Source organism: Acipenser ruthenus, chromosome 8 (genome assembly GCF_902713425.1).
Source record: "Acipenser ruthenus chromosome 8, fAciRut3.2 maternal haplotype, whole genome shotgun sequence".
Taxonomy (NCBI): Eukaryota; Metazoa; Chordata; class Actinopteri; order Acipenseriformes; family Acipenseridae; genus Acipenser; species Acipenser ruthenus.
In genome coordinates, this window is record NC_081196.1 from 2182974 (window position 1) to 2196813 (window position 13840).

The 13840-nt window shown below is 40.1% G+C and overlaps 1 protein-coding gene across 4 annotated transcripts in view; it reads right to left on the reverse strand.

Annotated features, from left to right (window-relative positions):
- Window positions 1-10205: 10205 nt before the first annotated feature.
- The window catches only part of LOC117407517 (ligand of Numb protein X 2-like), a 43418-nt gene continuing 39783 nt past the window's right edge, over window positions 10206-13840 (reverse strand). For 3 of the 4 annotated variants that reach the window (XM_059028002.1, XM_059028003.1, XM_059028004.1), the window contains 2 exons: window positions 12268-12426; window positions 10206-11897 (listed from right to left, as the gene is read on the reverse strand). In XM_059028002.1, coding sequence (XP_058883985.1) covers window positions 11762-11897; window positions 12268-12426 — 295 coding nt within the window. In that variant the 3' untranslated portion in view covers window positions 10206-11761. The remainder of the gene's footprint in view (window positions 11898-12267; window positions 12427-13840) is intronic. The other variant, XM_059028005.1, reaches the window with a different exon arrangement.

The window sequence follows — 13840 nt, forward strand, 5'->3', positions numbered from 1 at the left end:
TAATACACGTCTTTCTTCTTCTTCTTCTTCTTCTTCTTCTTCTTCTTCAAAGTCATCTTCCAAATATTAGCTCAAGTGGAGAGCATGGTTCCAGGTTAGGTATCATTAAAGTGAGCCGTGTGTCTCATTGTGCCACACATGGTGAGAAGGAGTATGGAGATGGTAATAAATACCCATTTTGACAACCTCAGTTTTATCCATGTGCGGGACGACCATCAGTATCATTGTAATAAAGGGCTTTCCAGCAGGCTTCAGTGTCACTGGAGTGAAGTGCTGAGCACAGCCTCTGATTGATTGGCGTGGAGGCTGAACCACCCTCCCACTCTTTGGAGAAGGGCGTCCCCAGCAGTGTGTGGCAGAGTGGGGGACTCTCGCTCTGCAGCTGCCCAGCTTCACGGCTGCTTTCTGCATGAAGAGAGCTTCAGTCTCCGCTGATGAAGCACTGCATTAATTGCAGTCCAGCACCCACCAATGCACTGGACAAGACAAAAAAAACACCACCTACTGGCTTTCTATAGTTCATATGAAAAGCAAAAGAGAACGCACAGGCTTTAAGAGGAACTGTTATTATTAGTGGCAGCTGTAGCAGTGTATACACTGACCCTTGTTCCACATTGTACAAATCTGTCAGCCAGTACAGGCAGAATAATCACACCATATATATCTGTATGGAAAGGGTTTCAATGGCTGTAAATCATGCATGTTTCGGTCTTGCAGGTTAGGACATCAGGAGTTTGATGGAAAAAAAATCTTTCTACTGCAATAATAATTTGCAATCATAATCCAGTGGGCTGCGCTAATGTGCATTTTTTTTTGGTTTGTTTTACCATTTCCCTATGCATGATTATAAGCACTTATTTGTGAACAAAATAATTTACAATGTGGGGAAATGTGTGATTTTACACCATGACACTGTAGTAGTGTATCCTTTACAGTTTATTATCTCAATTTACCACACCCTGGTGATATATACAGCACTATAAAAAAAGAGCCCGACACTCACCAAAACACCTGCCTCTAAGACATCCACAGGTGTCTTCCCTGACAGCTCTATCGAGCCTGTTGAGTGATAACAAGGCTTCCTGTTTAAGTGCCGCCCATACGTTGCAGATGAATTCTTCTCGTAACTTTACATTCCCGGCAGTCGCTCCTCACTCCACCAAGCTCTTATACATCTCATTCTGTTTCTCAACGAGCGGATGATACCTTCAAGATCTTGAACCACTTTGTGAATCCTCAAGAGAAAGCGAAGGGTGCCAGTCTCCACGCACGCTCTCTACTTCATGCCTGGATCCCTGGATTTTCCTTCTCCAAGTGCTTGGTGAAGATGCCCCATGAACTCCTCCCTGCCCCTGCCTCTTTTTATACCAGTGCTGTTAAATGAGTATGCTTTTAAAACAACCCTGTACACAGTCTTGGTCAGTGGGGTGTGTTTGATAGTTTTCCACTGTATAATTCATTACTGCATTATCCACCTACTCATTTGTAGTGAAAAGCAGCACATTCAGAGCTGGTCTAGAATGTTATTGTAATGCACTCCATTATTGAGCACCCCACCACGAACACACACTTTGGGGAGTCAATGATTGTTTTGAGAATGCATTTACCATTAGCAGTGGTGCTGGCCAATTGTGATATATGTGGGTAATTATTTTAAGGGTTGGGGGCAATGTACTGCATTTGAAACAACTGGGTTGTGTAACAGTCTAAAAAGTTTTCCAGCGCCGGTAACGGCTCAATTACTTGGTCAAGCTGCTTCAAAAATTCATCTGTGACTTGAACACGACTCATAGCTCTTTTTAATAAAAATAAAATCGGCTCTAATGGGTTCATTACTGTGTAATTTTACATAATGGCCCTTGTGATTCAGGCTTTCATTTTTTTTATTAAAATAATTAGGGCCCTCTCGATAGCCGGGGGATGTTAAGAGGTCTGATTACTTTGCGGAATGTTCAGAAATGTTTTCCTGTGGCCTGCTTTCTGCAGGCTTGGCTGCTTTGATGAGAGGGTGTAGTGAGAGCACGCTGACAGCAGTAATTAATGGATGAATTTCACTTTAATAAACGTATAGACACATTTCTAAATGCAGATAGCATGGCTTACCCCTAATGGGAGCCGCGCTCAGAGCCACTTGAGCTAGTAAATGAGACGAAAGAGTGTTTAATTAGATGATCCTCATTTGAACAGAATGGATAATTCCAGTGTTTACCGCACAATAAATAAAGTGGCCAGTGTGAGTCTGAACAGCTCAGTTTGTGTAAACCACACACACACACGCATGCTTTTGTTAAAAAAAAGAGGTCATTCCCCTTCTAAAGTTTACCATAATTAAAGCATAGATAAGGCATACGGTAACACATGGTAAACAAAGGTAAATGCATTAGTATAACCATGGGAAAAGCATGGTGGGAAACTGCAGTAATATGGTTAAACTATGGTTATTCTAATATAATAAATAATAATATTTATTTTTATATATCTCCTTATATAGTGGACCACCATCACAAAGCACTTTACAAGATACAAGACTAGGGTGTGTGAACTATGCATCAGCTGCAGAGTCACAACAACATCTCACCTGAAAGACGGAGCACAAGGAGGTTAAGTGACTTGCTTAGGGTCACACAGTGAGTCAGTGGCTGAGATGAGATTTGAACCGGGGACCTCCTGGTTACAAAACCGTTTCTTTAACCACTGGACCACACAGCCTCCACAATGTGTCCCACTGCCGGTATAAAGCAGTGATTTCAGTAGACGGACACGTTTCTGCAGTGTTTCTCTAGGTGGTATGATGGGGATGTTAAATAGGGAATCTGAACCCATGTCAGAGATATAGCCAGTCTGCCTGCAGTGTCTGCACTTTTTCCTGAAATACATCAGCGCTGGAAAACCAATGAGAGAAAATCAGACCTCCAGATACACCAGCGCTGGAAAACAATGAGAGAAAATCAGACCTCCATATACGTCAGCGTTGAAAAACAATGAGAGGAAATCAGATCTCCAGATACACCAGCGTTGGAAAACAATGAGAGGAAATCAGATCTCCAGATACGTCAGCGTTGGAAAACAATGAGAGGATATCAGACCTCCAGATACGTCAGTGCTGGATAACAATGAGAGGAAATCAGATCTCCAGATACGTCAGCGTTGGAAAACAATGAGAGGATATCAGACCTCCAGATACGTCAGCGCTGGAAAACAATAAGAGGAAATCAGATCTCCAGATACGTCAGCGTTGGAAAACAATGAGGAAATCAGACCTCCAGATACGTCAGCGCTGGAAAACAATGAGGAAATCAGATCTCCAGATACACCAGCGCTGGAAAACAATGAGAGGAAATCAGATCTCCAGATACGTCAGCGTTGGAAAACAATGAGAGGAAATCAGACCTCCAGATATGCCAGCGCTGGAAAACAATGAGGAAATCAGACCTCCAGATACGTCAGCGCTGGAAAACAATGAGGAAATCAGACCTGCAGATACATCAGCGCTGGAAAACAATGAGGTGAGAGGAAATCAGACATCCAGATACGTCAGCGCTGGAAAACAATGAGGTGAGAGGAAATCAGAACTCCAGGGGCTCTATGTTCAGCCTCAGTTAGGAGAGTGGGCTGCCAGAACTCGATCTCTCCAACCGTGGAATTGTGGGTCCACTGCCCTGAAGAGGCATGTTCTAAATCTCGGACTGCAGACAATCATGCAGGCTAAACCGTGCATATATTATACTGTCAGGGAAGTACTGGAGGCATGCAAGTGAATTTCAATTCAAAGCAATGTGACCAAGGTCTGCACTCATAAGAAAAACTAATTCATTCCAAAAAGTCATTTTCATGATTTATTCTTACCACTGATGAAGGCTTTTTGGCTGAAACATGTTTGTGACTTTCCTTATGGATTAGAATTTTAATCTCTTTCGTCTGCAAAAAATGAAGCTGTGAAATGAAGAGTAAATAATGAAAATTCATTTGTTTTTCTTCTTATTAGTTTATTTAGCAGACGCCTTTATCCAAGGTGACTTACAGAGACTAGGGTGTGTGAACTATGCATCAGCTGCAGCGTCACAATTACATCTCACCTGAAAGACGGAGCACAAGGAGGTTAAGTGACTTGCTCAGGGTCACACAGTGAGTCAGTGGCTGAGGTGGGATTTGAACCAGGGACCTCCTGGTTACAAGGCCTTTTCTTTAACCACTGGACCACACAGCCTCCTATGTCTGCGAACCTTCATCACATTGCTTTGAATTGATATTCATTTTTGGGTTGACGCACCGATGAGTTACAAAAGAAAATTGGAAATTGAGCGTGGTAGTATCTGTTGTATAAATTGTAAGCGAATTTAAAAATAGCAATTATACTAAAAAGTGATGCATTATGGTGATCTTTGGCTTTGGTGTGAAGTCCAGTTGCAGATTGGATTGCATGCTTCAGATGGAAGCTGGCGGAGGGCAATCCCAGTTTGATACTGGGAACGAGATGAGATCAGACTGGTTTCACAGTGCAGATGGAAACGCTGCATTAGAACCACTGCCACACAGATGATGCCGAGATCTGGTTCCTGTTGCAAGTGCGCCTGCTTCTGCATGCAAGAAAGCACTGACCGTGCACTGCACTTCTGCTTGCTTATCTTGTGCTTTTTTTGCCAGCCATTGTCATTTAGTTCCAGAAATAAACAAAACACATTGCGATCTGATGTATTCTGTACAGCCTTTCAAATGGACTTCACTGATTTCCTCATATTGTGTTCCTCTACACTAAAACAATAGCAGCCAGTGTAGTGCACTTGTTGCTGCCTCTAGAATGTTTTCTCCTGTCTCTCTTCAGGAGCTGAAAGGCTGGAAACTGCACTGTAATTGGGGCCAATTAGGCTTTAATGCCACACTGGTTACAGTTAGTTTCCACATATTGTGTGCAGAACTAATTGTGCTGAAAGCAAACGAACGGGCAGGAAACAAACAAGCTACTAGAAAATAATGACTTGGAGTGTTTCTTTTCAGTACATGTACAGCAGATTTCATTATATTCAATAGCCTCTAAAGCTGCTTGAAATGGTGGTAGTTGTCATTTTCATAGAGACTTGATAATGACATTAATTTGTCTTAATGGTCTGCTCTATTGTTATAAATAGCGAGATTAGCTTAAATGGTCTTGCTTCTGCTGGCTTTGGATGGCTCCAAAGGGCCTTGCAACAAGAGATGAGTAGATAATTTGGTGTGCTTGTCAAATTTCCAATAATTTGTTATGTGGAACATGAGTAATGCCAGTACCATTAATGTTCATTTTCCTCGTAATTCATTACTGCCCTTTTCCCTTTTATCTTTTATAATGTCTCCACCATTTTTCTCTGTTTCAAGTGGATACACAAAGTCTGTCCGTACACACACACACACACAGAGCCAGCTATTAACATTCTGCCCACAGAGGAAGGCTCTTTATGGAACAATGAGACCTGCCAGTGCGAGTTGTTCAGAGCAGAGCCAATAGCAACAGAGATGCTCCATTTAGAAATATCAGGAGCCCTTTCTTTTTTGTGCTTTGGATATTTTATAAAAACCTCTTTTTTTGTGCAAATGTTTCAATGCTGGAAACGTAAACAAGCTTCAAACAGACAGAGGCGGGTAATAAAAGGTAATTATCAGCCATTAGGCAGATAGATGCTGCTGTCTAAACCACTGCTTATCGTGTGCCTTTGCTTCAGACCTGCTCTCAAAGTGGCCCCTTTTAATTGTCCCTTTCATATAACTGACGTTTATTCTTCTTCGGGGAGGGCTGTAATCCATTTGTTTGTATTTCCACAATGTTGTATTAAATCCCTGAGGTTAACATGGACCTAACTGGGCTGCCATAGCATGAGACTTATTAGCAGATGTGCCTTGAGGATGCGTTAACATGAGTCAGACAATAACACCCCAATAGGAGTCCGGAGTAACAGACTGCTCAAAACACCTGGCCGTGTGTATGGTGTGTTTGAAACAACATGCACATTGCGTTTACTGGCACTCTGCTGCTTCATGAATACAGCAGCCCTTTTGTGTCTTCTAGAGGACGAATCGCACGTCCTCCTGTCAGTGTTCATATATTTTTAGCAGGTTTTGTTTCAGGTTCTCAGCAGCGCTGGTGACGAGTCTCCTGCTGAGACAGATTCGTTATCATGTGCCTTAAGAAATACAGTGATTTCATTGTGAGGGGTTTGCACTGGAGCCCTGCTTGTACATACCCTCCAGACTGGATTACTGCTGCTTGTTATGTGCAATTCCTTCTTCAGCAATAAACTAAACGGCTGGGGCATATAGTAATACATTTAAAATAAGCGTTCATTTCATTCAGATTGGAGCCTTTGCAGTCCCTTTTCAGAGGACAGGAGGGGGTATTTCACAGCCACTCTACCACAATACGATCCCAGTGATCAAATAGAAAATATTTTTACAGCATTGTGACTATTGAAATGGTATCACGATTGAGAAATTTCACAACGAAATGAAAAAACAAATCCTCTTAGAAACAGTTCTTTACTCCCGGGCACTGCTCTCTCCTCTCTGCTTGAGATCACCCACAATGCCCCAGTGGAGTCTCTATGCTGACTACCTATTCTAGGAACGCATTATTGAGAAACACAGGTTTTAGTACAGTTGCAATGTGAAAGTGAGGGGGACATGCCCCTGCGTCCCCCTTGTAAATGACATCTATGACTCAGATCAACTCTTAACAGTACAGTTCCCTGTGCTGGCTGGTTTATTCCGTTCTGAAAATGTGGAATGAAAACTGAGTAACGATTGTATTTGACTCATACAGCTGCCGTTTTTCAGGATGTCCTTGATATAGAACAGAGCATGGATAAGTGAGAATGAAATATCTTTAGACATATTTATTCAAAAATGCATTTCAGCTCAGTACCTTTTATTCCAGTTTGCCCTTTACAAATTGAGTATCATTATATATATATATATATATATATATATATATATATATATATATATATATATATATATATATATATATCTGAAACTGAAACTGTCAATACATTTAGAAAAACAAACATCTTTTTCTTTTTTAACGGCATAAATCGAAAGCTTTTTAGAACAGGCATTAAAGTTTTCAGTCTGAATTCGCAGTTTTTGCTCTTGTATCTGGAGCAAGCATTTCATCTCAAGAGTTTGATCTCGCTGAGGAACTTGGCCCATTTCTTTTAATGCACACCTGAAACGCAGTTAATGTTCTGTAATTGCACTGCAGCGGCCAGCACAAGCTTTTAATCCAGGCCATTTTAGAGAAGAAGGATCAAAATAACATCTAGGATGTGATCTTTTGATGTTCCATTATTGTGAAGAGTCTTTGTGGTACGGAGATGATTGCCACTGTGGAATGGCTAAATGCATGTCCCGGTTATTGCATTAAGCTGACTGTCATTTCAGGCACAATATGTACAATTGCACTCTGATATAAAAAAAATGTTTTAGAAAAAAAAGAGAACAAGTTTTTAGCTGACATTCAGCAGATAATAGACCGAGATTGTCCCTGATCAGGTCTTTAGGCTTTGTGCTTTCTTACACGGTAGCATTCAGTTAAGCAACCTGTGCAAAGCATGAGCAATTGGTATTTTTATTCACACACAAATCAGCTGGATCCCTAAACTAAAGCATTTCCTCCATTCTTTAATTAACTCCTATTTTTTTTTGAAAGGAGAGAAAAAAAAAATCATGTTCATTTTACAACATGAAAAACCAAACCCTTTGAGAGTGCCGAAGCGTACTTGAACCATCTCACTTAGCTGTTTAGTTCTAGTTTTGTAAAACTAACAGACCTTTTACTACTTTCAGAAAACAGGAATTAAATAAAGACTGGAGTACACGCTTTGAAAATACGGCTCATCGTGTATAGAGTAATGCAGTGTTTAATTAACTCCTGTTTGTTTTCCCATGTTAATGTTACATAAGAATGGAGTGCTTAAGAGATCTGGAATCATACACACTAAGTTGTTTAGTTCTAGGCTTGTAAAACTAACAAGCGGTTTTGTCTTCTTTAAAAAAAACCAGAAGAAAGCACATATGCATTATAAAATGGATACATCGATAGCAACGTTAACATGGGGCAGTTCTACACACTGTCTGCATTGGGGCATACTGTTTATGGATCACAGTCCCTGTGGTCTTTAATGATTTCTAATTGAATACATACGGCATGAAGCAGAACATCAGCTCACTTTGCAACCCCCCCCCCCCCCCCTCCCCTTAATTACATTAATCAGGGAAGCACAGCAGATATGAAGCCAAGCTGACAATCTGGAACAGAATGCTTGTCCCTTGGGTGTCACATATAAATAATGTTAAGCCTTTTTAGTTTAGAGTGTGATGAATCATTTTACCTCATGATGGCCACACGCAACCCGCAGTTTCAAGTGATTATATTTTCGAAATGTGCAGTTGGAAAAGGTCATTTCTGAGCCCACAATTATAGCAATTATGTGGCTTTAAATGCCTATTTCATTATGAGCATTATTAAATATCATTCTTTCCCCTGTGATGATACAGATGGCATTAATATTCATGGGGCTTCATATCTGAAAAGTGCAATTTGTTTATAGAGCTTTCACAGGTTGCATTCAAACATGCTTTTTTAAAAGACATAGGCACACTATGCAAAAACAATGCCATGGTTACATTTATATTATGTCTAATCAAGTGATCTAAACATTGGGGCAAATACAGCCACTGTTTACTAATTAAAATAAGACCAAGCCTGGCATTCTGCTCACATTCACTGACAATAAATACACAACAGACTCACACACAGTTACAGATGCTGGTTTTCAGAAAGCCCCCTTCTTATACTATTGAAAGAACGGCAGTATTTAGGTCAGCTGAACAGCCCCCAGTATGTCTCATTCTATTAAACAGATATACAGCTGCAATGCAATCATTGTTTCTGTAAAATGACTGGGATTTTGAGTATTCTTCTGGGAAAGCATCTGTAATGTAATCCTGTTAGGAAGTGGAGATCTTTTTCATGTAGCACAGTTAGGGTCATATTTCCAGTTCTCCTCAGCGCTCTTAGTGTTTTGTTTTTCATTTTGTAAGATGATTTTTTTCTGCCTTCCATTCCTGGTTTTACTACGAGTTTAGTAAGACACACCTGAGGTCGTTACCTGTACACTGTGGCTAATCAGGCTCATATTAAAACCTGGCATGGGTGAAACAGCTATACAATAGGAGTCTTATGCCCATGCCTGCTAGTAGCAGCATGTTTATAACCTCTTATCATGGATCCTTAAAATAAAGCATTACCAAAACTGCATGTGTTTGCACTTTGTCATTATTTTAAACGGAAAAGACCACCCAATATATTTTCCAAACCAGAAATAAACAACTCAGAGATTTCATTTAGGAACTGGTAAGTAGATTTTTTTAAAGCGGTTTTAGAATTGTAATTAGTGTTTTTTTCCTTTGAGAAAAAAAAAAAGTGTTAATAACAAATGAATGATCTTTATCACAGTGTTTGTTTGGTTTGATAACGTTGCTGAAAGCACAATCACAGCTGGAGTTTTCAGCAGGGTAACACAGATTGTAGAGAGCCCATGTTTTCTGTAGAACAGCTCAGTGACTGGTGTGTTTACAGTAGTTAAGCGTTGATTCCATTTTAGGTGTCGTGTATGAGGAGCTAAACATTACGAATTCTATTTAGAATGAGTCAAAGTGACAAGCTGGAAAAAAGATCAATAAAACGTTAATGGACTGAGACTGTTATGTACCAGGTTAGAAAATGGGCTAGATTCTCAAAGATACTTACCCCCCCCCCCCCCCCCCCAAAAAAATAAAAATAAAAATAAAAACACACTATAAGAACATAAGAAAGTTTACAAACGAGAGGAGGCCATTCGGCCCATCTTGCTCGTTTGGTTGTAGTAGCTTGGTGAATATATTAAAATGCTGGCTTTTGAACCTGAACTGTAAACACAATGGACTCTCAAAGCTATTTACTCCAAATCATCATGAGCATTATTTTTGTCTGACTGGAGAAAACACAGTTTACAATAACATTAAAACAAATAAGAAATGCAAGACTACTCACAACCCCTGGCATCCAATACCTGGGTTGTTTATTTCTGTTTCAGTAACTTTAATATCATACTAATGATGTTTTGGAGTAATGAGCTTTGAGAATCTAGAGCAATGTGTAATAACTGGAATAAAGCGAAGTAAACAGCATTACAGACACTTTTTTAAATAAATTATTTATTTCATACAAATTTTAAATAACAGGGATTTTGTTTTTCTTTATTAGTTTTCGCAGAGAACCTTACACTGAGCAACACTCCACCCCCACTGCCCGCTCATCCCTAACCTTATGAAAAAGTCGTATGAAATTAAAAAACAAACGTATCAGATGTACAGAGCAGTTACTGGACTGCAATCAAGAACAAACATTTACTGCTTGACTTAAAAAAACCTACTCAGGACCGCTGACCAGTTTTGAATGATGCTTCTCATTTCTTACTGACAGTGTTAGAATGACTGGCTCCTGTAATAATATGCAGGGAAAACAGTTCTGAATCTTGCAAGAAAAGTGCTTGAAGAATCACTCACACTGGTCTCTAATTTAAATACCTCATTTACATTATTATTAATCTGGATTTATAATACCCATGTGTCTTCAAACGTGACTTTGCCAACTTACCTAACTTTTTTATTTATGACACTTATTTTTACAGCAGCTTTTTAAGAGGAATCAAATAACACAAACTATGTTAAACTGTGTAAAATCCCTTTGAAGAAACCCATCAGTTATCCTCATCACATGTTGCTTGTTTTGCTATCTGGAAAACTTCCACAGAACAGAATAATATCTTTTAAAAAGACTTGCTAGTACTGCAGCCCTTCTTCAGAGTACAGTACCATGCCACCCGTGCTCTCCATTCACCACGCACACTTTATTAACAAAGACCCGAACCAGTATACCAGCTCTGCTCGAGTTTTAAAGGACTCTGATCGCTTTCCCTGGTATTGCTTATACACTTCCAACTGCTTTAAGACAATGAAATATTACAAAAGATATGATACGGAGTGGATCTTAAGAAACGCGACACATGTAGGCACTCGATAAAGCTTAAGATCGAACCACAGGCTCCACCTGCAATCATTTAAATGTACTTGAAAAGCAGCAGGAAGAATCTGAAAATGAGACCCTTGTTTGAAAATGTACTAATGGCTGGTTTCACAGACCCTGATTAGCACTAATCAGGGTACTGTGAAACCAGACACTCAAGAACACTAACTTCTACATCTAGACCTCCGTTACCTGGCTCACCGTGGCCACAAAGACACAGAGAATATGAAACTCACACAGTAATAAACCTGCAGTGCTTCTGCACTCATTCTCATCATGACACAGACACAATGGGACAGGGATTGAGGACTGTCATACTCTCAGCGCTATTGGGAACTAGTGCAGTTCTGTGGGTGAAAGTAAATGCTGTAAGGCTTGAATAGGCTCTGAAGCTTATGGGATGTTTTTTTTAATTAGATATAAGGCCTTCGTAGATTCAATGAAATGATCGGGCTGTGTGAACATGACATTTTCAAAACCTGTGAACCGGATTAGCATTCTCGTAGTTTTGGGATAAACGTACAAAATATTTGGTAGAAAAATTGCAGACATTTTTTTTTGTGTCTGGGAAACAAAATAAAAACAAACCCAGCACATTATGTCGAGAATGTTTGACGTCGTGATTGTGAACGCTCCTCTGCGGTTCCTCGTGGCGGGGCTGGTTTATATGAGGCTCCCAGGCCACGAGACCACGGTTAACGCCACTTTGTTCCTCTGCTCCTTCAGCATGGGGACCAGTGCGGAGTGGCTCATTCCAACAGTTGAGAGTCCGTTCACAGCAACAATCATATCCCCACACCTGAAACACAGCGCAGACCACACCGCGGTCAATACTGAGCTTTTAATACAAATCAGCATTTAATCCAAGCTAGCAGCTGACTCACCACATATCTGATACGTCCTTGATTACTGCAATTGTCCTGAAACATTCAGTATAATAATAATACGATTTGTAATTATTTTGACATAAAATGTAAGGAATATTTGACACGTTAACATGTAAAATGTATTGTTGATCATTATCACTGGTAAAATGAAACAAACACTTCTCAATTTGTGTGGGCAGTCTCACAGAAGTTCCACCTTGCTTAAGCTTGCTCGGAGACTGTGAATATCCCATTACTTACACTATCAATAGAAAAGTACAGCCACACTCATGCATCTCTTACTTTAGCCTGCCGTCGTAGTAGGCAGGTGTTCCCAGCACAATGGTTTTGATGAAGAAAGGCTGGTTGGCGTGGTTCTCTTCGTAGCCTCCCACAATGCTGAAGCCCCAGCTTCCCAAGTGACTCCTCCGCAGGACGATGTCATGGCAGCTGTGAACAGAGCTGCAGCACAGACAGGGAGCCGGTCACAGGGAGCCCAGACTCACATGCTTCCACAAGGTCACAAACTTAACATGAACATACAAATCCATTTCGGCCGCTCTCTTAGGAAGGCAGTGGTTTGAACCCTGGTCCTCAATTCCTCCAATGGTCCAGGTTTTCATTTCAGGCAGGAATTAAATGTTTTATACATGCATTTTTTTTCTTATAAAAGTTTAGCACAGTATTTTTGCAGTTTTGCCATGCTTTTCCCATCGTTCCATGTTTATTAATATCCTTTACCATACCTCACTGGTCGTTACAATGCTTACCTATGCTTTACCATGCTTTCACTATGCTTTACTATACTTTTACTATGGTAAACTTTTATAAGGATAACCATGCATTTAACAATACTTTACCATAGTTCCCAATGATTCACCAATGCCTTTGTGCTTAAACTTTATAAAAAACTTTTAAAACTTTCTTTTATGCAATTTTCTATCATTTCAAAATTGAAACACAGCCTGCAACAGAAACATATGTTTTAGCAAACATGTATTTTTATTTAAAAACATGATATCACTGATACACTGCTGAGGTGAAAGGACCCAGGAAGTCCGGTGCAACACATTTCCACAGAGAATGGCATGGAAACTGAGAGATTTCTTGAAGCTACGGTTGTACACCTGCATCTCATGCTTTAAAATAAAAAGCCGTCTTTCGCAGCTGCACATTTCAGATCTATATAGTGAATGGAAGTGCAACTGAGCCTGCAGGCAACGACATCACTCCAGGAACGGGTGAAACCTCATGGAATTACTGTGTTACCTACACTCTCTTTAGAAACAGCAAGGTGAAGCCCTGCTCTACCCTGATGCTCACCAGATACAGAGAATGCATTAGGCTTTGTAATGCAGTACTGCAGTTATCTGGAGGTCTCAGATAGGTCCTCACCACCTAATCATACAAGCGCTAGAGCTGAATGGAATATCATATACAAAGCCATTATGTTTCCTGCTTGTGGCCGTCTGCTTTCATTCACGGCACGTTTTTCTTTTTTTATAACGACGGAAACATTTTAAAAGACTCATCTGGTTTCTGTTTCCACTAGTTGAATGGCATTTTGTCAATCATTCTGTCAGCCAATTGGAAAGTTAGCTGAGGCTGTTTCAGCAAAGGAGGGGTCACAAGACAGAAAATAAGATCTTAATCTAAATAAAAGAAAAGAAACTGAAAGGCAGATAATGGGCCCTATTTGCAAAATGTACACACAACAGATTACCTTATACAGTAGTGTGCACATGTACTAGAACACCTCAAGATGTGTCATTGATAACCTTTATATACCTGCCTGCATAACAACCTCTGGGAGTGAGCATTTCAATTTCCGCTCAGTAATCACTGATCTAGAAACAATAGGCACTCATGTGTCAAA